Genomic DNA, 27,179 nt, shown 5'->3' on the forward strand with positions numbered 1-27,179 from the left:
ATGTTACACTAGAGTCACTGCCGGGCCCAGTGTTTGCACAGAAACCTCACTGCAGGTCCCCCCTCCTGACGAAGTGACTTATTAAAGTTTAAACAGTAATTAACAGAACAATAAAAATAAAGGGATGTTTGGGGAGTCGTAGTGCACACAGGGTTTTTGGCAGTGCCAGCACTTTTCAGTGCCCTGTGCTGGCAGAAAAAAAAACAGCTGCAAAACCGGTGAGAGAGATGGTGCGGTGGAAGGGAGGAAGGGGCCGCGGGGCCGGGGGGCGATCCCGGCTCCAGAGAGCGGGACACACGGCATGGGCACGGGGGACCGGGAGAAGGATGCCAAAGGGCCACTCGGCAGGAGGCTGAGCTGGATTCGGTGCTGATGACCAGCTCGGTCTGTGTATGTGCCAGGCAGTGCCAACAGCCTCCACTGTTCTCTGATTCTGCTGACATAGCCTGGATGAGCCCCCAAACTCTGAGCTTAGGGAATTGTGTTTCTCCTTTACTTTAAAAGAAAGTGGCAGAGAGAAAACAGCAACCACAGAGTAAACCCCTGAGAGAATCTTGCAACAGGGAGAGCTTTTACCAGAGACCCCAAGAGCAGCCGCCTTGCTTGGGAGCTTTAAAGCCAGTCAGGAGAAGACATCTCGTAGGGACGGATCCTGCCCTGGCCCTGTGCAGGTGCAGGGAGCTCTGAGCTGCAGATCCAACAGGGTGCTGGTAATTTTGGGCTCATTCCCTCCTGAAATGAAGTCAGAGCCAGAATGACAGGGCCAAACGCTAGAGCCTAACTCGCTATGCGGGACACAACCCCATGTCTGCCGCCAGAGCAGAACTTTTCCAACCCATGTGAAATGGGCTACAGGGCTCCCTTTGCAAGAGCCAAACTGCTTTTCCTCTGTTTTGTTCCCACCCCAGTTGCCTGCCTTGCCCAGGATGAGCTCTTAGAGCATGTGGGTAGAGTTTAAGCTTAGGTTGTCAGCCCTCCCTGTTACCCAACATGCAGCAATGCAGAAAGATCTCATTTCAAGATATTTTTGGTGCCTATTGTAACTATTCTCAAATGTTTGCCTCAGTAGCTCACAGTGCTAGTTGGCTCTAGCCCTGACGTGTGACTCAGTACACACAGCATTGTGCAGTCCCATGTTTGCTAAATCTCTTCCAGTACAACTGCTCAGTTTGCAAATAAAAAGACAGCTCCGTAAGGGAGTATCTCCCGTGCAGAGTGAACCTGGGGAGTGCTTCCTTGAGCCCTGTCCCACAAAGTCTGGTACTTTGGGGAGTAGCGTGGCTCTCACCAGGCTGTGGAGCTGCCCCACCGCTGCAAGGACACACGCGGAGACCATCCAGCATCAGTTCCACCCAGTCTGCCCACAGCTGGGGTGCAGGATGGGGAAATTCTCCCAGGTTCTGCTGCTGACAGAACTGCGGCAGCTCTGTGAGCAACCATGGGAGATGCCCTCAGAAGTCCCAGTATCCCACCAGTAAGCCATCCAAGTGAGGACACGCGTGTGTGCCTGCTCACATCTCCAGGAGCTAACCTGCCATGCACTGGTCCTGCAAACTCATCCTGCATAGAAAACGTACTCCAAATGCCACAGGCTTGGCTTTAGAGCAGTCCATAAAGCTGATTCCTTCTCTTCAGTTCCCTGCTAGTAAAGACTCATCTTTTGCTTTCTCAATGGTGAACTAACCAGCTTTCTGCAGCTGCTACACTGGCACTGCAAGGCAAAGACATATTTCAAGCTCCTCAAAGTCAACAGGTCTCATTCTACCTCCAGCTCAGTGGTATCCAGCTCAACACTCATCACTCACTGACAAATATGCACCAACACGAGAAAAGCCACAAATACTGATGAGGGATCAGGGTCTGCAGACTCATTTGTGGTGAGACTGGCAGTGCTTGAGAGGGGAGATGTGTTGAACAGGTACAAGTAGGTGGAAAAAGAACAAGAGAAGGTGCCCCCAGGCCAGCACTCACGTGCATTTTCCTCGGCCATGTCTGAGGAGACTTGGAGTCAGAACAGAGCACAGCTTTGCACGGGGGTCTCAAACACTCTCACAATGCAGAAAGTCTGTCCTGGGCACTTCCTTGTCCAACACGCCGTTCAGGATGCCTCTACAGCAATGCCAGTCACTGCCTGTAGGGAATGTTATGTTAGAAAATTATCTAATGCACTTTTAATCATCTGGTTTTGCAATCTACAGAAGGAAATACGAGCAGCCAGCACAGTATGACCCTTCTTCCAGACACCACTGACTTTAGATACTATTATCAGTGGTAGCCTGGTCCATGTCCCAGAACTGAAGCTCTCTTTCAGTTAACAGGCCATGAAATTATTTAGACTACTCTTGATATTACATTCTGTTATATTTGTAATTAACACAGAAGACCAGCAGTGCCACATCCTGCCATCCCCTTATTTTGACAAATACAGAGAACGTGCGCTTAGAAGCTCTTAGACTTCACCTAGCTCAGCTTCTGCTGGGTTTCTAGGAGACCTGTCCCAGAAGGAGAGGGTTTGATATTGTCAGAGATTTTAATCCACATATATTTGAAATATGATATGGGAACCAGCACTCTAGAAATCGGGTCTTACCTCCTTTTTTTGGAAAGGACTTTTAAACAAAAGAAAAAAATCTGCCAGCACACTAAGCGTTCGGCACTATCTTCAATCAGGGAAGCCTAATTATACCCATTATACTGATGAGGAAGCACTGGCACAAAGCTATGCATTCTCATGGCTACAGATACAAAGTGAATCAGTGGCAAAGCTGGAAATAAACCCGGGAACGATGGTGATGAGCTCATCACCCACCTCAGCACAGCCACCCGCAGCTGGGCATGGATTAGACCATGTCCTACCCGTGTCCAGCAGGTTACAGAGCTGGCGAGGTGCCCTCTGCACATCTACTCGACAAGGTAAAAGTTTCGGTCCTGGTGCCGAGACGGCTTGGGGTGCTCTGGGATGCTCAGGACTGGCCACATAAGCTGTCCCACCAAGACCAGTCGCTCAGCTGACTGCACTGGAGACAGACCGGGCGCGCTGCAGCCACCCGACAGCTGGGTCTGAGCCGTCAAGACACCCCGCAGCAGACCATGGCGGGATGAATCATCCGCTCCTCCTTCTGAAGCTGTTTAATCAACTCCCCTGCATGTGGATCCCTGCAAGGTCCAGCCTGATCTGTCTACGTATTAATGATCCCCCAGCACGTAAAGCCCAGAGATTTTCCTTGGCACCAGGGCCCAGCCCTCGCCCTGCGCTCTCCCTGCCAGGTGCTGGGCGCCCGGGTCTAAGAAAGGCTGCAGAATCCCTCGGGACTGAGAGTCATTACACAAACAATACAACAGGATCACGGGCTGTAATTGTAAAAGTGCCTGAGGTCTTGGCACTGCAGTCTGCCTCAGCCAAGGCCTCTAAATGGAGACCCAAACAAAACAAACAAAAGCCCCAACTCTTTCAGCACTTAATGAACAATAATAAATAATAAATACTAACCCTAAGAGCCAACCTAGCAAGACAGATGTGAGGCACCAGGGCAGCTTGGAGGAAATGCTGACCCTACGGCAGTTGCCCTCCCTCCCCAGTTTAGCTCAGGGCACCATCGGGCTTGGGTCCAGACGGGGGAACCCAGATCTCTGCCAAGAGTCTGCACCCCCACTATGATGTACGGCAGCTGCAGCCCTTGTACACCCCTGCATCAGGACCTTCACCTGCTAAGCGAGCACACACATATCCCAAATCATCTTATTGCAGGATCTTTAAGTGCAAAAGGCAAAAAGAAGCAGACGGAGCTGAGCAAGGGATGCAGATAGGTCTGAGTCCAGAGAAGTCTCTCCCCAGCATCATCATAGCCTTGACTCAGTCCCTCCCCTGTGCCGAGCGAGGTGAGCGGCCAGCAGGACACTGCGAGAGGCTTGGCAGGGCCATGGGCTGAAACAAAGGGCCTAATTTAAGTATTTTTATAACTCGGTACTTGTGACAGTGGGTTTAGCAGTTGCCAGCCATCTGGAATAAAGAATTACAGCCACTTCCCCTAATCCTATATTGCCTAAACCCTAAAGCTGGTTATGGTGCAAGGATGAGGCAGCAGGTTGGGAGGAGGCAGCGATGGGAAGGTGGGGGTGGAGAAGGGACCGCAGGAAAATTCTCAAACTTATTTATGTTTCCTGCAAGGTGCTGGGTGGTCCCGGCTGTGTCAGAAGTATTTTTGCTAGGAATCGAGAGAAGACAGGAGGAAGAAAAAGGAGGGAGAAGGGAGACAAGGAGTCCTCCGTGACCACGCTGTCGCATACAGCACACACACACACGCACACAGAGGCTTACTGGTCCGCGCAGGGCTGTCAGGTAAATTAGATCTGAAAGCTGACAATTTCTGACCATATTTCCTTGATTATTTCAAACAAATGCACACCAGCCGCTGTAAGGAGATTAAAGTGACATAAACGTCCCGAGTGGGAGGAGGGAGGGCAGAGAATTCAGGTCACCCCCATCCGTCCCCCATTTGACAGCCGCTATATCGCTATCCAATCCAATAAAAAAATCCCCCCCTTTTGCTTTAATTAATTTTACAGCTAGCTTGCTTAATTACTTTCAATCAAAATCCTCCTGCCATCGCAAAATTAGAGATGGTTGAGCTCCATTAGCCTAAATTCTTCATTTCCATATAGAAAGAGGCTCCCTCGGCAAAGCCAACAGGGCTCCCTCCTATTCGGGCTGCGGTCGGACAGATGCCCGTCCCTCTGTCTGTCTCCAGTTCCCTGGGAGAGGAGGGGGGAGAAGGATCCAGGCTCATTCCCACCATCCCCTTGCACAAAGCATCTCCTGGAGAGCCCTGGACACGAGAGGCCTCTCTGCTCACTGCAGAGACGGCGAGAAGGGCAGCCTGCCCTCACGGCCTTCCCGCGGCTGTGCTGGAACCAGCACCTCCAGGGCTGCAGGAGGCACTGGGACGGCAGCCGGGCTCCGTTCTGCTGCCGCCAGAGCTGGGGTGGCACCTGGAAGGGACATTTCTCCTGCTAGGGCTGCACCAGGCGCTGCCACTGTCATCCCACACAGGCGCGCGGGCATCGTCAACTCGAGCTGGTCTCTGGAAAGGACATGGAGGGGACACAGGGGCAGATCATTTTACATCTGCCCGCTGTGGGGTTTGGTACCTTCCTTCTGAGCATCTGGCACTGGCCGCTGTCAGAAACATGACACTGCGGCCCATGGAGCTGCGACATTCCTGCAGCTCCTGTAGGCATCATTAGCACCTCTCTCCTGGGAACACAAATCGTGAGCTGTCCCAGTTTGGGCTGATCTGAGAGCAGTCCCAACTGGTCTCATGTCCATGAAACCTCCTCAGAAGTGCAGGGGGTGACAGCAATCAAGCCACACAGAGCTGGAAAGGAGACAAGAACCCCAAGTGGGTGGAGAGGACGGATCCAAGAGGGAACCCTGGAAGGAGCTGGACACATTGGGAGCAGAGGAGAACCAGCTCCTCTCAAAGGACTGCAGGAACTGGCACGAATTACCCAGACTGCCCCAGCGGATCACAATGCAGCATCCCTTCCTCCCAGCTTCTCCAGTTTCCTGTGCTCTCCTCCTTGCCCATCTTCCCATGCCACTCGCAGAGCAATGGTCTTAATGGGATTTTACAGATGCTCAGTGCTTCATGTAGGTCCTGAGCCCTGGGAAACGACTCAGCCACGTAACCTGGTCCCTGCTCCCTCCTCCCACCCAGGCCACACGCTAACCTGGAGCTGCAGGAAGGTCTCACCAGCACCCCGGTCTCCGCATCTTCCCACCCTTTGGAAAGCTCAAGGGATTCATAAGAAGACCAACTCCCCACCCGACTCCAGGGACGACAGGTCAAACCCTTGCTTCTTTAGAGCAACACGAAGAAGAGACAAACACAGACCTATTTTGTTTATAAGCTTAAAACTGAATCCAATGGCGCATCTACCTGGGGATTTTAGATTAAATGGTTTAAGAAACTCAAATAAGCTTTTTAATCCGGTCAAATAAAAAGAGCCCCAAAGAAGCAAAGAATTCACCCTGCCGAGCCTGTGAAGAAGGCTGGGCAAGAATGGCTTTCTTCTTCTCTGCAACTCCTCCCCACCCTGGCATGGGACATGATGTATTTGCCAAAATCTGGAAGCTTAGGATACACCCTGTTCAGGACTCGTGCAGACTTCACTTTCCCATGGACGACCCACTTCTATCATGCTGTAAAGTACTTTCTTCATCCTTTCTGTGCTCTTACACTGTTCACCTGGGCTCTTCCCCCAAATAGGGGTGTGAGCACGGTGCCAGCCCTGGCTACATGACCAGCACCAGCCAAAAGCAACCCAACAGAAGGCACCAAAATCCCTCATGAACACATACATTATGCAATGTCTTTCACACAAACTACCTCCCTGAATGCTTCACAAGAGACAGGCAGGAAGAAGAGGGGCAAGGTGCAGAAGACAGACCAGCAGGGTCTGCCAAGGGAAGGTCCTGCAGGGACCCAGCGAAGGTCTGATGGATGGAGAGTTGGGTGAACATCTGGAGCTGGATCCTGACAAAGAGCAGGAAGGAAAGGAGCTCTCTTTGCTGGCTGACAACTTATCCAGGACTTTCAGCCTCCTACCTCCTCCCAGTATCACATCTCACCAACTTCCCAACAGAAACTCTCCCCTGTCCCCCATCGCTGCTGTTCAGCTCCGGAAACGCTCAGAACCAGCCTTCCCCTGCACATGCTCTGCAATAAAATTCCCGACTTGTGTCTCGCCTGCTCCAACGCCCAGAGCAGCTGGGACAATAGAACAGAGAGGCCCTAAATCCACCAGACTCACCCTAAATAGCAATGGCCCATAATTTCGCCTGACATTCAGGAGCTTGTTATTCTTTCCCCTCGTCGCCTGGCTGGAGCTGTTCAGACCCATCAGTGTTATTCTATGCATTAAACAGGGAGAAAAAAACAACTCAACAACAACTCAGAGAGTTTTCCAGCCTGCCCAGCGAGGGCTGAAGGGGCAGCAGCCCTGGCCGTGCGAGAACAGGAGGAACCAATGTCTCAAACCCGTCCCCATGCCCTCTGCAGGGGAACGCGTGGGTCCTGCTGAGAACTCCAGCAAGAAACACACACTTACCCTCTTCTCTGCTTCCATCCCTAGCAAGTGAGCTGCAATCTCTCCCAGCCTCCCAGCTGGTGCCCAGAGAGCTGCTGCACACTCCTCCCCACCGCCCGGCAGTGGGGGTTCAACCACAACACTTCGGGTTTGTTGCTTTTTTCTTTCTTTCTTTCTTTCTTTTTTCCAGGCTGGCTCCAGCTGATTAAGGACCTGCAACAGGATGTAGGGATTACAGCAAAACCTGGCTCCAGATCAGCTGGGGCACAGAGCCAAAGGAGAGAGCGAGGGTTGCCCCCAGCCTGGCTGCCAAACCGGCACTCGTCCTGTTGGGAGGCTGCGAGGGCTGGAGCGAGAGCTGGAACAAGGCCCCTGCCCTCGCTGGCTCTGCCGGAGAATGGCCTGAAGCCCACGCTGATGAATGTGCCCACACGAAGGGCAGGGTTGTGAGGACGAGGGATCTGTGGCTTACGGCGCTTGCTGGACAGAGGAAAATCCCTTATGGCCTTGCTCTTCATACCTTCACCCCAGGAAAAACAGAGGTGAGAGGGGCAGGCGCATCCCCACCTCCTGTCCCCAGCAGCAGGAGAGCCCTGCGATTCCCCCATCCAGGCTCTGCACCATGTGGAGCTTCCAGCGCGTATCCTGGAGTAACACATGGCAAAATTCTCAGTGCTGAGTTTTTAATCCAGGAAGAAGTGATCAGGGAAGGCAATAATCTCAGCTGGCACACAGAGCACAGCAGGGTCTTGCTTCTGGGGAGGCACCAAGAGCAGAATTAGCTTCAAGGAGACTCTAGGGCTTTTTTTTTTTCCTCCTGCTAACACTGATCCCTGCCTGGACCAGCAGCAGCCCCCAGCATCTTTCTAAAGTGCCTGTCACTGCAATATCCAACTGCTGTCATCCCCTAGGGGACATTCCCCCATGCTTGGGTTTTCCAAGTTCCTCTCCGACTGGAGCAAGAGGGACAGCAGCAGCACGAGCAGCCCTCCTGCTCCGACCCGAAGCTGTTAGCCTCAAGCCCTGTTTTAATCAGGTCTGGCAGAGCTGCTGCCTGTCTCCCAGCCCGCCACCTCGGAGGGATAATTTGCCAGCGTTCTCGGAGTGCTCTGTGGAAGTGCTTTGCAGAGCCTGAGTATGTCTCTCCTTCATGGCCAAATCCTGCGAGCTTCACCCTGGCACGTCTCCTTCTCCTAGTGACCCCCAGGCTCTGTCTGAGCAAAGGAGATCATGACGATGCCAGGATCTGGTCCTCTTTTCCAAGCGCTCCCTGGCAAGCCCTGGCAGTCAGAGGGGGAAGCTGCTCCGAGCAGCAGGAGGGGGTGGAAATCTGTCTGGCAGCAGCAGCACAGAGACTTCTTAGTGCTGCCCACCAGACCCATCGTAGCACAGAAACTCTGGAGTCAGCTCCTGCCGGCCCGGGGCTGCGGGGGGAAGGCAGGAGTTGATATTGCAGGCGGAGGCCACTGGGATACCATTGAAAGCTGCTAAATATGACCAGGTTAGCACTTTAGTCTTTAATGGCAGGTCACCATTAATAAACCCAGGGCCCCAGGGTGCAGTATAGAGCCTCCTTCCCCCCCTCCCCGAAATACTCATTTCATTAACTTCACTGTGTGCGGCGCTCAGCACCTGCCAGGGGTTGGGCAGCCAGGAGGGCAGGCGAGGGTTAAGGATGTTGTACAGCAGAGCCAACCATGACCCCTCTCCTCCCCACTGCTCCCCAGCCCATCACTTTTGGACCCCCACAGAAGGGGCAGCTCACGAGTGGGGGTGAAGCACTGTCCAGGCCCACGGCCACGAGGCTGAACAAAGGGACAGCCAGAAACACAGCCCCTAACCCTGGCTCCAGCACTGACTCCCTCTCTGGCCTTCAGGACGTCACTTCATGTCACCGTGCTGTGCTTTCCTCATCTGCGGAAAGATGACAGCAGCACCAATGGCCAAGAAGGGCAGAGGGGAGTTACTCTGGATCCAGGCAAGGAAGAAGCTCCTGTTAAATAAAACAACTGTGCAAACGATAAAGGCCAAATCCTGCTCTCAGGGATGCTGGAATGACCCATGGGACTTCCCCAGTATACAAAAGGGTGTGCAGCGGCTGCAGATGGAGGACAGGGAAGGACAAGGTGAGAGGAACGAGGAAGGACAGGGCTTTGCTCCACCTGCTCTCACTGTGATGCTGGCTGGTTCCTGGAGGGAAGGTGGGAGGGGCAGAGGGACAAATGGACGTCCCAGCTGCCAAAAATCCCATACCAAGTCTCTATCGATCTGCCCTACTTGGCAACTCAAGCTGCAGCCACCGTCTGTGGTGCTGGATCAATAAGACCTGGGCGAACAGGGAGGGAGAGGCGCTTTTATGGGAAGGTGGGGTCTTTAGGGGGAAGTATTTTGATTTTTAGAGCGCCTGCAGAGTCAAGGAAGAGAAAATACTGGGACTGAAGCTGCAGTTTAGTTTGGACTCATTTCAAATACCTGCTGAGCCCTTTACACTGGGCCCCGTGATGTCCTGCACGTGGGAGCTGCCCTGGCTCTGTCCTCGCTGTCCACCCACCAGAGCCTCTCGCCCACCCGGGATGCTCTCAGCTGTGCAGCTCAAACAGCCTCTGAAGATGCCTCAAGTCCAATGGCTTTTGCAGTGTGACTGTCACCAGGGCCAGACAGACGGGGAAGGTTCAGACCCTGGTGCTGATAGCCAGGCTGATTCGGCAGAGAAGACAGGCTCTGACGGGCCAGCCCACGCAATTTCCATCCGGCCGAGTGGAAAGCATCACGCATTGCCCCTGGCCTCTCCACAGAGGGGACCACAGCCTGATAAGATGCAGTGAGCCAGGCAAGTCATGCACTGGGGAGCAGATGACCACTACCAAATCCTCCTGTCTTTGTGTGCCTGGAGAACACTTGCTGATGTTCAGACCATGCAGCCGGGCCATCACTACCGAGCCCTGGGGACCAGACGACCTGCTGATATGGAGGAGAGTTCTGTGTCCGAATGCTCTGCTCACCCTGGCATTTTGCTAATTTTTTCGTCGGGCCAGCTCCAGCAGCCCGAGTGCCCCGTTCCTAAAGCCAAGAGCCGGCGGGAGCCCATCAGCTCCAATCAGAGCTGGCTGCAAGGGGGACGGTGCATTGGGTGTCACCTCCAAATGCCCTTTGGATAGATATGGAGAGAGGCGGGGGGGGAGAATCTGCAGTTGTTCCAACGCTTCTTGCTCAGCAGAACAACTGTTGCAGTCCTTTTAGCACAAACCCAGCAACTGTTCCCAAAAGCACAACCTCCTCAGCTCCTGTCCTTAAAAAAAACCCAACAACCGATCTCCAAAACGCCGGCTTCTGAGTCAGGGCAAAAATGTTATTAACAAAAACATCACTCAGGGGTGGGACACCTGCTCCCTGACAAGCAACTGGCCTGGCTGCCCATGGTTAGCGTATTACATCAGGCCCCAAAAAGAGAAAGGAAAGGGAGGGAGAAGGGGAGAGAGTGGAAAAGAACAGACAGAGGGAGGATGACAGCAGAAGGGAGCAACAGAGACAAAGAAGAGCAAGACAGGGGAAGCACGGAAAGAAAAGAGCAAGTGCGAGCGCATGTGAGAGACGGCGCAGCAGAGAGCGAGAGCAGAGAAGTGTGCGGAAAGTGGTGGTGTGTGTGCAATAAAGTGTGGGAGCGCCTATGCGCGAGAAAGACTGCGAGAGTGTGTGCATATGGCAGGGACTCGAGTTAGGAGGAGGAAGAGAAGAGTAAGGAAGGGTGGATGACACCATGGAAAGCAAAAAAAAGTAAAGCTTGGGAAAGTGTAACAAGAAAATAGGGAGGAAGAGAGGAACAAAAGAAAAAGTGAAGGCCATCGAACACATGAGTCTGGTGAAGCAAGGGAGCAAAGATAAGTGCAGGGAGGGAGGTATGGGAAGAGGTGGGGGGCACTCGGGACGGGGCAGCGTCAGGGAGAGAGGACAGGGAAAGGGAGAAGGGGACAAGAGAAGAAAGGAATAAAAGAAATAAACAGGGGGGAGGGAGAGAAAGATGTCTATTAAAAACCTCAGTGCATAACACAAAATGTCAGGGTTTATAGCTTCATTCTTGGCATTGCTGGTACTGAGAACCCCACACAGAAATGTCACTGCTTGTCATGTTTAATCACCTGCTATTTGTTAACACCTTCGCTGCAAGGAGTCTGCCCCTCACCCCTTGCAGGCTTTCCTTTCGGAGAATAAACCGCGCATACGTGTCCCTGCCTCTGGGCTCTCCTCGGACAGGGCAGGCTCCTGGGGGCTCAGGACAAGGTGAGCGAGATGAGTTTGTGGGGAGAACGACTTCTGGGCAGGGAAAGGCAGGAGTGAGAGGGGAAGGCTCAGCGATCGAACACACGTGGGTAAATCGAGGTGCACGGGCTGGTAAAGCAAGGGCAGGAGGAGCGGGCGCCTGCACACCCCCCTGCGCTCCCACCCTGCTCGTGTCCTGCGCCCACCACAGAAACAAAACCCCCAAAATCCGTGCAAGCCTGGAATTCTCCAATCTGTTTGCTTGAACAGCAACTGTCACCTAGAAGCAAACTTCCAAAGCTATTAAACGTACAGTTACAGCTCCCTGCCCTGGCATCTGCACTGGTGACTTTGCTCCAGTTCCTCGCAAAGCCTGGGACTAGTGTTTTTATCGATGCCGGTTTTCCGCCGTGTCGGGCACCCGTGCCCCACCGCCCGCACTGCCCACCCAGCTGCGTTCCGCCTGTCTGACATCGCCTTGCGCTGCTACCGAAATTATTCTGAGGTCATCGCTAGACAAGACTTTTCCCTCCTATTTCATGCACTCCAACTGGAAAGAAATAAAACTAAAGCTCTCCTCCCAACAGTAGGGTCTCCCATACGAGCAATGAAATTCTAACTCTACAATTTTCAGGCCGAGGGAAAGAAATAAATCATCCCCCCACCTAAATGAAGAAAATATTAAAGATGTGTATGCAAAGATCATTAGTGCAGCGATTTTGTTTTACGCGAAGTACGGTAATCAGCACTGTTTGGACACTCGCGAGGGCTCGGCTCGGCACAGTCCTTGCTCCACGCTCTGAAACGCTTGTGTCAGTGCGCAGCGCTTGCGAAGTGCTGATGCCAGGGAAGTTAAGACTTTACATCTTGAAAACGAAGGGAATTTGGGCAGCAGAAGAAATGGCAATATGACGAGTTGTAAGGGGGTCCTAAATGCATCCATTTTTTTTTTCATGCATTCAAACAACAAGAAACTAGCAGGTATGTTTCTACCCACATTTTCTTGTATATTTTCCTCACAACAGTGTTTTCATGGTCTTTTCCCATTGAGATCATCGCTAGTTTCTAAAAGCAAATATCTACATCTTGATGTCACACAGTGGAGAGACCCTGTGGGCGATGGGGACACGGGCACTGCCGCTGCCCCCGCGCTGGGAACGGGGGCTTCTGCTGACACCTACAGCCCCCACAAATAAATTCAGACCCAATTTTCGCACCCAAGAACAAGGTGGTTGCGACACACGAGTCCGGGACCGGGGACAGCAGTTTGTGCCCCAGCACGAGGTGCAGGAGCCACCCCAAGTCCTATTCTGGGAACGGGAACAGTACACAGAAAGGCCTCCCGCTGGCCTTTCGCCAAGGATAAAATTCACCCTTCTGAACGCAGGCCAAGATGATCTAAAGTGACTACTGACTTCTGTTGCCCAACTCGAGTCACCTTAAATGGGCCTATTTTTCCAAGTGTCGGTGCTCAGCACAGCTGAGAATCGGGTCTCTTTAAGATGTTTAATACTACATGTCCGACCACCGCTTTAACAAGAAAGACCAATATTTCTCTCCTGCGTGACTTCTTCCAGTCTGGCCAGGCCTTTTATCTTCTTTTTTTTTCCTCTCCCCTCTCTTCTCCTTGTTCTTTTATTTTTCAGCTTTTCATGAATTTCTCTCCGCTTTCCTCCCTCTCCCCCCTCAAGGTCATGCGGCTCATTTCCACGTTGAATATTTACTCAGCAAGCCGGGTCCTTTCCCGGCGCTCACCACAAATATGCTTTCTGATAAAGTCCGGAGAAAAGAAACTATAAAACCCACAACAATGTCAGAAATAAATGTTACAAAAATCCCAACAGTGCGAAGTGGGGCTGTAATGGGGTAAAATATTTCAATTGAGACAGCGAACAGGTAAAAAACCCTTGGGATTAGTTCACTCCATTTCCCTGTGTTTCCCTGATTATTTTCTTGCCTTCTTTTCTTGTTTGCTTTTCTGAATATTTGTGTCCTGCTGTTAGGGCTGTGCCACCTGTACAAGGGAGACTGTTCTATTTAACTTATTCACCCGCAGCAACACTCACCCTTATTCAAAAGCAGAACCCATCCAGCCCATGGGCACCTGCTCCTTCATGACAACGGCCCTGCAGCTCAAGCCCATCCAGAGCAGGGGAGTTTTCAGCTACAGTTTGCTCATTTTGACTAAGCCCATTACTTGTAAGCAGCTTGCATAAAGCATCAGGGTTTGTACATACCCGGGGTCATGCACAACACAGAATAACCAGAGATCCCACAAATAAGGTCAAGCCCCACTGCCCGCTCTCAGGAATGGATGGGGCCCTTTGCACCAGTGTGGTAAGAGGGAGTGGGTCCTGGAGAATCTGTTTTGTACTTAATTACCAAGTCGGCTCACAGATCCATCCTACAGACTTTGTGAAATGAAGAGCAACCTCACAAGTCTCTACTGCCCAGGGCAGGTCTGCAGAGCCCAGCCGTCCTCGCTGCTCTGAGATGGGGCACTTTTGATAAACCTCCAGCTCCAAAGAAACAAAATCTGGCCAACGCAGCATGACTCTGAGAATCCAAACCTCAGGCTTGCCGTGTCCAAGGAAGTTTTAAAATGATTTTTTAGTGACATCATTTCAACCTCCATTCAACCATCAGAGACTGGCCCTGCCCTCACATGAAAGATAAAGTATTAACAACGTCAACTGGCTGGCTACCATCTCTTCCTCTGAGATCCAACACCACTTGGCCTCCATGGCCACTGGGAAATTATAAGGAAAAGTAACTCTGCTGGCTTTTGTCATCAGGTCATGGTTTTATGCCCAAGAGTACATCTAGCCCACAATTTCCCACAGGAGAATGGCCAAAATCTCCTTGCTGACAAGGTCAGGTTTGGGATAATGCGCATACAGCAACAAAAGGCACCCACCTGCCCAGACCCCCGAGGAACACTGGCGGAAAGTGAGCTGCTCTGAAATCAATCCCCTTCTTTTTCTTGAGACAGCAGGGCCCTCTGCCTTCTCCTCGCTCTAGAGGAGCTGCTTCAGGTTGCTTAGCGTTGCTGCTTCCCTTTTATGAGCTCACAATGGAATAACAGAGATCTGGGGATTCCTCCCAGCAGGAGAGAGGCAATTCACAGCCTCAAACCACCGTCGTGATACTCTAGCTTGTGCTGGTTTAGGCAGCTAGCTGCAAATACATCCATGTAGTATTTTGAACAGTTTAGTACTTTAGGAACTGTGCGGAAGCCCAACTTGGCCGAGCCGCGCTCCTCCGGGTACCAACTATCAGTAACAACAGGACCCTGACAGCAACCGTGGCTGAGCTATTACAGGGGGAAATGTTTGCGTCCACCAGCACCACAGCAACTAAACAGTAAGTCACAAGTTTTGCCAGGCACTCACAGCCCTGAAATAAAATACTGTTGCAAAAATACTCTGATTTCAGGTGCTTTTGGCCACTCATGACTCTGCGTGAGCAGCAGAGCGATGGGAGAGCAGCATGCCGAGGGCGGTGACACCGTCCTGAGTGGCAGCACATGCTGTAGGATGCTGTGTTGGCATCAGCACCCTGCAGAGGTTGGGAACGAGCCTGGGTGTCACCACACTGTGCACAGGCTCCCTGCGACCCTTCTGTCTCCCTGGCACGGCCCGTCTCGTCTCACTGAGTGCTGCTCGCCCTCCCTCCCTCCCAACGCGCACATGGCTTTAATGTTTTTATTACCTGTTTGACTCGCTGCCTTATTGCTTCTCCTCTTAATGGGGCTGTAACCGTGGAAACGAGGAATAAACGGCCACCAGAAAATGAGATGATTAAACAGGTCACCCTGGCAAAACAAACTCCGTGTTCGCACGGCGCAGGCTGTGTGTGCGGTTTCTGCCCGGGGAAGCGCGGGGCTGGGCTGGGCTCCTGCGAGGGGCACATCACCCAGAGCTGCCTCCTCGGAGAAGAGCGGTGTCTGCCCGCGGGGACGACGCTGTGCACCTCCCCGGACAGACATGCGGAAAACGGCAAGGTTTGCTCAGGGAAGATGGACGATAGAGAGGACAAGACACATCCAAGTAACTGGGGAAAAAATAGCAACTCTGATGAATATAAATAGGCTGGACGGAAAACAAAGCACAAGTCTCAGACAAGTTAGTGTCCTCTGTTGTCTCCATCTCTGGCGCTGGCCACACAGCAGCTCCCAAGGGAGCACAGAGACCCTTCTGCCCGTGCTTCTGCAGCTCCAGCGCTCTCCTTGTTGCTGCTAATGGGCTTACGGCCAAGCTGCACTGGTGCTGGCAAAGGCAGGGCTCCGTCCGGCCAAGCACGGCTCCTTCTCCAAAGCCGTGTGGTGGGAGGAAGGGGACAGCAGCGTGGAGCCCTGTCCCTGCTGGGGGACCTGCCTGGCTCAGGGACTCACCTCCAGCTCAGATCTAACCTAACTTCTTGAGGTGCTGCAGATACCCTCACCAAGCTGAGAACAGCTGCATTCTACTCCCAGGCTCAGTGGTGAGCTGGGTTCTAGTAAAACCAGCCTGACAGATCAGTTAAGAATAGGAGGTTAGCTCAGCCCCAGCACACACAGCTTCCCGTGAAAGCCGGGGGGGTACAGCCACAGCCCCAGACCTGAGCAGGACACCACAGCCCTCCTTGTGACCAGAGGAGAAGGCTGGTCCACAGCAGCAAGAGCAGGCGGAGACAGGGGTGTCTGTGCGTCCCTACGCCCCGCGGGGCGCTAACATCTGCAATGAGAGCCCTCCCTCAAGTCAAGCTGAGAGGTCATGAGTTTTAGACCAAAATGTTGTTGAAAACAAAAACTCTAAACAAGCAATCAAAAAAGCACAATCACAAACCATCATTCAAAGCAGTGAGGATCCTGCCTGGATCACCATCCTGTCCCAACCTGTCCGAATCCAGACTCATAGGGTGCTGGCAGCCTGGGAAGAGCAGACTTACTCCACCAAGAGCAACGAATTCAGGAGACAAAAATTGGAACGGCAAAGCTTGGCGAGGTGGAGATGAGAGACAACTGCTTGAAGCACACAGGCGAGCGGTTGTGCTTGCTTTCAAAAAAAACAGCAGGTGGTTTATGAAAAGGGCCCTATTCTTTAGAGTAATTTGAGCCATATTTCATTGTTTGACAGAAAAATCCTAATATTCATGACCTCCTTTAACTGGAAGAAGTTTGCTCATCTGAATATCAGCCCACAGACAAATGGGAAAATGAAAAATAAAGAAAGAAAGATAATGGAAGGGAGGTGGAGGGGGGGGGGAAAAGGAAAGGAAAACCAAGACAGAGTCAGAGGGAGAATGGGATGTCCAGGAGGGTGACAAAGAGTGACAGGTCTGTGGGAATAAGGAAAGGAGGGAGAACATAAAGGAAAGCTATTTAGCAAGAAAAGTTAAATAGCTCAGCATAGAAAAGGGGTGAGAAAAGGAAGAGTGAATGACTGAAAATGCAGCAAGAGCGAGCAAAGGAGCTTTCTGAAAGTTTCCAAGCGCCTGGATCAACTTTGCAAAACTGTGATTCTTGTCCTACTGAGCTTCTGTTGAAAATATTCCTGTGCAAGCAAGAAGGAAAAACAGACCCTCTCTCCCCAGGTTCCCTCACCCTCTTCCAATCCGGTCCTCCTCTGCTAACATCTGCTGCCTGCCTTCGGGACATGCAGATGGTAATTACTCCAGGAGCAGCTTCCTCTCCTTTCCCTGCTCGCAGAGGCCACTTGGCAGAGAGCTCCAAGCCACGGAGAGATCCCACACACACCTCCACACCGCACGGCGGGAGAGGGGACGTGGGAGCCACGGCCGTGCCCAGGGAACTTGATAGCATGGGGGGTGGAAGGTGGGTGAAAAGATGAAGAAGACGTTTGTCTACAAAACATGGCAACCAAACACACGCCTGGCTCCAAGAAGGGGAGAAGTTGGCTTGACATGTGGGACTGCTCGTGCTCCTCCAGATAGGGGAAGGGGCGCTGGGGTGAGGTGTGCAGGGGGAGCGCGGGCACGAGGAGGAGGAGGAGGAGGAGGAGGAAGGCTGCCCTGGGCGGGCCGGCCCAGGGAGTGGATTCATACGGGCACGGTGCTGGCAAACACCATGCGGAGAGGTGGAGCTGCTTTAATGAGAAGATGCTTCTATGACTCAGGCCTCAAAGGGATTGGGACTTTATTATTTTATTTTTCCATAATAAATTATGCCCTGGGATGCCAGGTCCCGCCGGGTTTTTCTGGAAATACCAGACAAAAGCTGGTGTTGCTACCTGGCTTTTGATAGTTTCCCATGTATGGAAGCTAAAAGTTCCTGGTTCTTCCTCTGCTCTGCCCTGGCCTAGCCAGTATTGGGAGAGGGGCTGACAACAGAAAATCCCAGCTGGAGCTCTGCAGCCCCTGCCCAGGTCCCGGACAGCCTCCCTTGTGCGCCCACGGCCTCCCATCCTGGACCCTGGGGTGCTCACGGTGCTGCCGGGACACCGAGGGTGCTGCCGGTCTGGTGGGCACAGGAGCCCCCGGGAAGCGGGTGCAGGAGCTGGCGGGAAGCAGCGGGCTCGGCTCTCCCACAGCCCAACCACCACACCCCAGCTGCAGGGAGGCTCCTGCCCGACCCCCGCACGGTCCATGGACAGCAGCCAGGCCTCCTGCACTTATCTCCATCACCGAAGCGCCCAGCCCTGGCTCTGGGCTGCACAGGGGAGTATCATTATGCCCACTTTATAGATTAGGAGTTATGCATCCCACACCAAATCCTCAGCCTCTGCCATGTCTCACAGACCTGTTCTTGAGCTCTCTTTGTTAGATTTGGGCTGATCTTGGCCCCAATTCAGCTCAGAAACTCGCACTGCAAAAATCCCCTGCACAGCCGCCTGCCTGCCTGTGGCCCAAGCCCGCTGCCAAGGCCATCGTCCCCCCCAGCAGCAGGAACGGCGGGTGACGCACTACAGCAGAGTGTTAGGGACACCGAACACACAAGGGCACAGACCACACTGATCTTCTCTCGCTGCTGCGAAAGATCCACTCATCACAATGATGATGCAAGCACGCGGAACCGCGGCGCAGAGGAAGGCGATGTGTTGAGGGAGCAACTTGGAGAACACGAAGTTCAGCACAACATCAACACAGGGCACGTGAGTGACCGGGAGCGTGGAGGTGGACGAGTGTCTGGGGCAGATGTGCATGTGCAGGACAGGGTGACGGGGACGTAGGTGTTGGGTGTGGGGAACACCTCCAGAAACGCTCCGGCGGAGCTCAGTGTTTTTACTGATTTCACAAGAGGCTCTGCTAAAATGTCACCTCTCCAAAGCAAAACATGTGCATGTAGGTGAATCATCATTTCACACCCCAAAACCAGGAATGGGTGGCAAAATTCTCCAGTGAGGCACCAAATCCTCAGGGGATTGCCATAAAGTGCACCCAGTGACTTCAGTCTTCCCATCCTTTTTTCTTGTATCTTGTTCTCTCCACCCCTTGCTCTCTCTTGCCAACCTATACGGGTTGTTCAGCTTTTATTCTGAGCATGAAACTGCCTTAGGACTGGAAGCTTTAAGCAGTTTCCCAGCCTCCAGAAATTTTCTGGTTGTGTTTCTCCATGGCAGAGCAAACAATTGCTTCGGTACCTGGCCACCACACCTAACTCCCAAACGCAATGAGAACTCAGAATTCTTTGGGAAATTTAAACAAGAACATATTTTACACGAGTGAAGTGCATGTTTTTGGTTCACCGTAACTATTTGTTCTCAAAAAGGCTTGACAAAACTGTTTTACTTTCTGGAATCACCACATGAGGAAAGATTGGAAGTCTCTTGAGAAAGAGGGGAGAAGGCTGGTGCCAGGTTAACACACTGGGGAGAGAAGTTAACAGCTGCACTCAGGCACTCAGAGCCCTTTGGATGGACAACAAGGGGGTCTACAGTTTGCAAGAGGGAAAAGCATCATCATCCCTCTCCAAAACGCACTTGGCTGCACAGACAAAGCCTGTGCTTACGTGGAACAGCAGCCTGGCCCCACGACTGCCATGGGTATTGCTGTGTGCCTAAGCAGCAAGCTCCATCCAGGGACCAGCAGCAAAAGCTGCACCAAAGGGAGAGGAAGCCTCAGTGTATTGACCCCACTCTGTGTCCCATCGTCAGCCAGGTGGTCCCCATCGGAGCAGCTCCATGCAGCCCCTTCAGTAACTCAATTGTGGCCAGAGTCTGGGCTTTGCCCACCCAAGGACCGTTCTGTCACCCTGCCAGGTCCACCCTTCTGCAGCACCATGGTGACCTGGCCCGGCCCTTGACCCACCTGTGTCCCTTTGGCTGAGCACTTTGTACCCTCCACGGCCACAGCTCCCCAGCCTGGTCAAGCAGGAACGGGGATTAGAAGCTAGCAAGTTTTCCTTTTGCTACTGATGTCTGCCTCCATTTCCCCTGCGAGTGGAAACAGGGAGCAACAAGGTCCTGGTCCAAGGGGCTCTCAATCCTCAAAATGGATTTTACCTGTCTCTGAAAGCTGCCTCCATCTCTCACCCCCCCATTGCTTTGTCCCTAGGGAAATCAGTCTAAAAGGGGCTAATGGAACAATGTCCCTCTCTCTCCCCCCTCTCATTTTCTTTTTTTTTTTTTTATTAGCATTTGTGGAATTTATTCCCAAACTCTCCTAATCTTTCGTACACAACCATTTGATTTGCATAACCCAGCCCCCTCTCATAAAAACTGGCTGCTAGTTTAATTAAAAAATGTAAATTTGCTGTCATCTCGGGGCCTGGTGAATTAGGACGACATCGGCATTTTTTATTGCTGAAGACGTCCAAACTGATCCAGTCCGCATTGAACCGGAGGGGAGGAGACGGGGCCGCGTGGGACTTTTGGCTGTGGGTTCTGCCCCTCCCCTGCTTGCAGCCAAGCTCCCTCTGCCCCCTTTGCTTTTGCAAAGTGCAGCTGAGGACGAGGACATGGGCTCTCCCAAAGCCCGGCTGGATGGGCCAGCGTGGCCTCTGCGCTGTCAGCACTTTGGGAGCTGAGCCCTGGGTGGCACCTGAGCTCTCAAACCCTGGGAACGGCCGCGTCTTCCAGCCCTGGGAGGGAGGGAAGGAGCCCAGGCGGAGGTGGGAGATGCAGCACAAGCAGAGGTTGTCTTCACCTCCCACAGGACTTTTCATTACTTTCCAGATACTTTCAACCAACTTTTCAGAGGGTAACCTAAATTGCAGGCTGCACAGCAGCCTAAGGGTATGATTTGATGTTGAAGGGAGAGTCAAAGTGGCCGCAAAAGGCTCTCGATGTGAGGGCAGCCGAGTGCTCTGGCAGTGCGAGAATCGGGACAGGCAAGAGCTCTGAAACAAATTCCCAGCTCAGATAGTCCTTGCTGATAGGAGCAAAGAAGACTCAGAATGGAAGCATAAATAGTCCAGGAAAAGAGAAGGAGACACTGATTATATGGCAGCTACATATTAAATATCTGACCCCTTCCAGCCAAGGTATCTGCATCATTCACAGCCAGTTTCAGTACATGCTGCCTCTCCCGCCCTCAGACATGGTGTTTCACAGCAGAAGGATGCTGCACGCATTAGCAGACCCCACTCTGGCAGTAACACACCTAGTTTAGGAGGCACAGGACCCAGCAGACAGGGTGCAGGAGGGGAAACAGAAGTTTATTATCTCAGGGATCAATTTTCTGGTCTTTCTGAGAGTTACCACTCTATAGCGCCAAACCAGTAGAAACATTCCTATGGACCTGAACCACCTTGCAGCATGTTCTTCAAGTAATAGCTGGGCCGGGCTTAACATCCCGACAAGAAGGTTAATCCCTGCCTAGGTAAACTCTTCTCCCAAGGAAGAGTCTTCACTAGGTAGTCTGAAGCACTTCAACGCTTTGTACCCAACAAGCACCTCATGGGACTACTGGAAAGAGACCTGAACACCCAAATGAACCGCCTGAGAACCTTCTGCAAGACCATGAGCTCAGCACAGGAACGATACCAACCCTGCCTGAGCCAGCATCTCTCCAAAAATCTGTACTGTCAAAAAAGAACAAGTTGGCACCAGCCCCGAGAAGGTGTTCTATCCACTGGGTGTTTCAAAGAGCAGTGATTTGACAAAACAAAGTTTAAAAACAACCCTTTCAGTGCAAAATTAGGTGTTTCTCCACCCATTTACCACAGGTTTCTTGGTTCTCATTCTGAGATCAGTTCCTGTAATCTCATACCAAGGATAATTAGGCTAGGGAACAGTTTCCCAAAGGAAATGACAGGTGCCCAGTCACTCAAGATATTTACAACCAGACTAGCAGAAAAGTCACATGTAGGGAACATCTTGCCACGATCCTGGGTGGACGGACTCAGTCCATGAATTCTTTCTAGCCCTTAACCACGACGAACGCTTCTGGCTCTAGAAGGTCCACGCAAGGACTGGCTGTGCTGAGAAAGCCCTCGGCAAGAGCAGACTGTCAGACCCCACGTAGCGAGTCCCTCTGGGAAAGAAACCCCTCCAGAGTTGGCTGTGCCAGCTGGCAGCTCGTGTGAGCAGCCCTCGGGCTCTGCCTCTGGGGAGCCGCAGCCCCAGGGCTTGGAGAGAATTCAAGAGGCAGCGACTGAGGGAGATAAGCTGGCCCAAGCAGATAAGGGTTAGAGGTGGTGATTATGGGGCAGGTCTTTGCCCCGAGATCATGACAAGACGGGTTCACCCACACACAGATCGTAATGCTGACTTAAACAGATCTCCCAGATTCTCATTTCCATGGCTTGCTGCGCCCAGGTTCCCATGCCCAGGCACCAAAACCCCCGGGTTACCCGGGCGCAGCGGCAGGAGGGCCAAGTGCCCACCACGCTTCCTAGAAGGAGGGTCCCTGTTGGGGAAAAGGTGTTGGTTTCACGGTCCCTTTTCTGGGGAGCAGGGCAGCGGGGCAGGCAGGGGGCCGGGCGCAAGGGCCCATTGGCCAGTGGGCAGCGCTCCGGCCGGCAGGGGGCGCTGCATCCCCGGGGCGCTGCCCGCCCCTGCAGATCCCATCGCTGCTCTGGAGATGGAGATCAGGGCTAAATCACTGTTTATTACTCTCTAAAGCATTTGCCCTCCTGCAGTTTCACCACATCCTTAACTCCTGGGCTGCCCACGCAGCCTCCCAGCTCCTTGATCTAGAAAGGAGGCAGCCGCACGCCCACGGCCGGACCCAACCAGAGCCGGCGCGTCGCGCTCGCGGGTGGAAGCGGTTCCTGAGCCGCTCTGTTCCTGATACCAACGATAGAAATAAATAAATAAATGAAATTAACGACGACAAAATTATCCTCTCAATCAAAATATCGGAGTACATAGTTCAGGCCCAGTCAATCATCAACCAGTTTATTGCCACCTTACTCTTTATTAAAAAAAAAAACCAACACACGCGCACATACACATACGCTCCAGCAACAATTACGTGGACCATGGCGGATTGCCAGTGCAGGCCTGTTTGGCCCATCGCTGCCATTTAGTTTTTACATGGGAAAGAATGGTCTACACCATTTTGGAGGAGGAGATGTGGTTGTGTTAGCAGGTACGGGGCCAAAGTGGTGGGGCCAGGTCCCAAAGAGGGAGGTAACGTGGCCCAAGGGATTCTTACCGAACTCCAAATCTGCTCACTTTGTGAAATCCAAACGAAACCCTGCCCCAGACCGGCCCAGGGCTGGAAAACCCACCAGCACAGCGAGCCCCCGGCTGCAATCACGCCCCAGGCTGACGGAGCCCTGTCCACCAACACCCCCAACTGAGCCCAGGCACCCACCCAGCCCACCGCCCCGCCAGACCCTGCTCCCCGGCCCCATACCTGATCGAAAACCAGTGGACGTGCCACAAAAAGCTACAATCAAAAACACGCCCAGCCCAAATACTGGGGCCTGTAATCTAAAACCAAAACATCACCCCAGTCTGGCCACATCTCCTCCCTGCGAGATGTGAAGGGGTGGGGGAGGTCTCATATACCTCACATGGAAGGACAAAAACAAACCCATCCCAGATATGCCCAGGTTGAAAAAAAAAAAGAAATAGTCATTAAATGTAATAAGCAGCCTCTTCATCTGACACTGCCTTGTCCCAAATAAATTAAATTCCTTTTCATTTAGACAGCACAGGAACCTGACAGGCAACCTTTACCAACGAGACGCCGGAGCTCCGAAGGGGAACAAAATGAAAGAGAAAACAACCCACACAACTTACAACAAATATAAACGCAGAATCATTTCAAAACCCCCATAAACTTCCCCTCCGCATCCTCTCCCGGCCCCGCCGCCCCGGCCCGCGGGGGCCGCGCTGCCGGGAAGGACCGGGCGGAGCGGAGCCCCCGCTCACCTCGCCGCCCGCCTCGGCGGGACCGGGGAGAGCGGGGCCGGAGCGGCGGCAGGAGAGGAAGCCCAACTTCCGTGAAACAAGTGAAAGAAAAGTGAAAGAGGCTGCGAGCCCCCGGCAGCACCTGGTGCCGCCCCCGCGCCCCGCTCGGCCCGGGAGCCCCTTGCGCCGCCCCGCACCCGCGCACCCGCCTCGGCCCCGGGAAAAGTTTCGGCGCAGCGGCGGCCCCCGGCACCGGGTCCCGGAGAAGCTGCCCGCAGCGCCCGGCCCCGCGGCGGCGGAGGGACCGAGCGGCGCGGAGGGGCGGCCGGGGCCGGGAGCGCTCCGCTCCACACCGCTCAGCGCGGGGGGCACCGGCAGCCGCACCGACCGGGGACTCCGGCGGGCGAGGGGCCACGGGCAGGAAAAGGACAATTGTGCTGTACTTACCATAGTCGGAGAGACGAAAGCCGAATTCACTTAAATAATCAACTTTCATAATACTTAATTAATACCTAATTGCAGCTGATTGCTCCCGAATAACAAGTTGTTTAAAGCACTGATGTCATTGCCGTGCCGGTCCTCCCCGAGTCACTTTGGCAGCGGGGCCGGGGGCGGGCGCGGCCGCCGCGGGGGGCGGTGACTGGCAGCCGGCGGACACGCCCCCGCGCCGGGCCCGCCGCCGGGGGCAGGTGCGGGGCCGGGGCCGCAACGGGCCGGACCAGGGCGCGGCGGCGGGGTCACCTCGGGCGGCCCCGGCAGCCGGCCCGGCCGGGGAAGGAGCGCGGGGGAAGCCCCGCACTCGGGGCGCGGGCACGCTGGGCCCTTCGGGACCGGCCCGGCCGAGGCGGCCGCGGTGCCCCCGCTCCCATCGCCGCCAGTTCCCGCCGCCAACTGCCCCGCGGGAGCGGGCGGGCGGCGCTGGCTCCGCCGGCGGGGAGCGCGGGACCCACGCGCGGCCGCGGCAGCCCCGGAACAGGCGGGGAAGGAGCCGCCGGTGCGGGGCAAACCGCGGGGGGCTGCGGACGAGCTGTGCCGGTGCCCCGGGGAGCGGGCTCGGCAGGACCCGCAGCCCTCGGGCAGGGGCAGAGCGGGTTGCCCCGGGCACAGCCGTCCCACGCGTGTCCGGGCTCGGCCGTGCAATACAGGACAAGTCACCGGGGAGGGCTGGAGCCCGTGGAGGACCCGACAAACGGGCCCGGGGTGGCCGGTGTCACAATCCTGGACGTTAAAGCATCTTGCCCAATGCGCCGCAGGAAGCCAGGGGGCACTTGGCCCACAGGAGGGGCGGTTTTTTTCTTTTGCAGTGAATTTCCTCATTTTTTGTTGCTTTATTTTTCTAAGTAGCAAAGAATGCGAGGGAGGTTCTAAGAGGCGTGTTGGGTAAACACAGATATAAGCCTCTTTCTTTAAAACAAACGAGCAGATTATTTACCTGATTAAATAGGTATTTTGAGCAGGTTGTAGGCTGTTTTTGTGAACACACCACATTTGGCTCCATTTGGCAGAGCAGGGCTCTCCACCAGGGCTGGGGAGCAGCCCATGAACTCACCAGCTCTTAAATCCTTTTTATAAGCAGAATTTAATGTGCTTTTCAAAGGAGGCCAGCATCATTACCCCACTGCACAGGTGGGGAAACTGAGGCACTAGCAAGGGAAGTGACTCGCCAAAAGTGGCCAGACAGGTTCGTCACAGGGCTGGAAGTAGCCCAGGTCTGTTTGGCTCCGCGCACCAGGACACGCTGCACCCAGAGAGTGTCCGGAGACCCAACAGTGCAACTGCAACTCATCTAACTAACCTGGCTCTCAGCAAGTGCTGCATTTGCATGCGTAAAATCCTACAGCGGCGCACCGGGCCAGAGGGCAGGGAGAAGGAAGAGGAGAGGGGGAGTCATTTGTGAAAACCACAAGTATTCTGGCTTCTCCCGGAAAAAAAATCTAAACAAAGTCTAGTGAAACAGAGCCACCCAGGGACCCCCCGGGGCAGGAAGCAGGGTGGGGACAGCGGTGTCAGGCAGGAGGCAAGCGTGCCCTGCCCGGGCCAAGCACCTCCCTGACCGAGCCCTTGCATGGGGCTCCCCTTCCCACCTGGTGCAGCCAGGCTACTGCTTTGAGAGAGATGGGCAAACCATTATCAGCATCGCCCCGGCTTCCCAGGCTGGTTTCTAACCATGTCATCAGCTTCGACCAGCACTGTCGCCCGGTGCTGCCTTTAAAATCTGTCTGTCTGCATTTCACTTGGCCCCAACACAGACACCAGCCCAAACAACACCACCCACAATCCTCGTCAGAGCCTGTAATGGTCCTTACACTACAGTCAGATGCTACAGCACCTGCCAGGGAATATCCTACCCCGGGGATGCGATGGACAGCGCCAGAAATGTTTGTGCTGCTTAATCTCTGGCTTTAAATAGCTCAGTTTGCACTCAATGCTTTCTTTCAGGTGTGAGGATGGTGACGGGTCCCACAAGTTCACTGCACCTCACATCACCCAGATTTCTCCATTTTCACTTCTCCTATGAAACTAATATTTAAGCGGTGGGAGTTCTGCTCACTGCCGCTGTTCCCTGAGAGCAGCACCAGCTGCATCTCCGACTCCTCTCAAGGGAGAACACGCTCTAACACGGATGTGTCACTGCACATATACAGCCACAAGGCCCCTCCAAACATACCTGTTCCTCTACATGCACTGAGCTGAGCACGTTCACACATCGGTATACAAACGTTCCCCACCCCTCCCATCCCAGCGTGCACACGCAACATGCATATGCACTCCAACAGAGAAAATGATACTCTGTGCTCACTCCCATTCAAACACACACATATCCACACACCATGACACACATGAACACCCCCCACGACCTAAACACACCCGGAGCATCCCCTCTGCACACTTCCCACTGTGCCTCCCACTCCCCCTTGCAGAAACAACTTGCCAAGGTGTTTTTTCAGGTGAAGTCCACGCCCTGCAGCTGACGCAACGGAAAGGCCTGATTTCCTATCTCAGCGATCTCCAGTCACAGGATCAGGTTTTATTTCCCCATCCTCCCTCCTTTGCCTCTTACCCAAGAAAAGTTTGTTTTTTCTCAGGGGCTGTGGAGCTTTCTGCTCTTCTGGGTACCCCTGCGCCCCCCATTAGGGCAGCATCTCCCCTTCTTCCCCCATCCCTCCAGGGCATGGGGACCTTCTCAGGGGCCAAGCTGCCTCCGACCATACTCCGACCAAGAGGCAGCTCCTGGACCGCACTGGAGGGAAGGCAGCGCATCACCCTGCTCTGAACTGTGCCCCGTGCCATGGCCAGAGCCGCCCCAGCCACCCATGCCCTTTCACAGCAGGTGAAGAGATCTCTCCTTGTCCCTTCCCACCCTCCCAGGGGCGTCGGGAGCTCTCGGTAATTAATGTTTGCCAGGTGCTCAGAGATCCTCAGATGAAAAGTGCAATGGGAGGGGGAAGGATGATTAATTTATTATTATTATTACAGTTTAATGCTTTCCCCGCAGACAGTGTGCCAGGGCTGAGCAGGGGGTGAGTCATGCTGATATGTGGGACATCCCCCTTTGTGTGTCTCTTCTACCTTTGTTTTTTTATGCTTAGC

At 53.7% G+C, this 27,179-nt stretch overlaps 1 protein-coding gene across 1 annotated transcript in view; it reads right to left on the minus strand.

The window, feature by feature from the left end:
• CASZ1 (castor zinc finger 1) overlaps positions 1 to 24,084 on the minus strand; it is a gene marked incomplete at both ends in the record, with an annotated part of 81,778 nt that extends 57,694 nt beyond the window's left edge. The window contains one exon of the mRNA XM_080359006.1: positions 24,036 to 24,084. Within this exon, the coding sequence (XP_080215132.1) occupies positions 24,036 to 24,084 (49 nt within the window). The remainder of the gene's footprint in view (positions 1 to 24,035) is intronic.
• Between the last annotated feature and the right edge of the window lie 3,095 nt (positions 24,085 to 27,179).

This window comes from Nesoenas mayeri (genome assembly GCF_963082525.1).
Source record: "Nesoenas mayeri genome assembly, chromosome: 24".
Classification (NCBI taxonomy): domain Eukaryota; kingdom Metazoa; phylum Chordata; class Aves; order Columbiformes; family Columbidae; genus Nesoenas; species Nesoenas mayeri.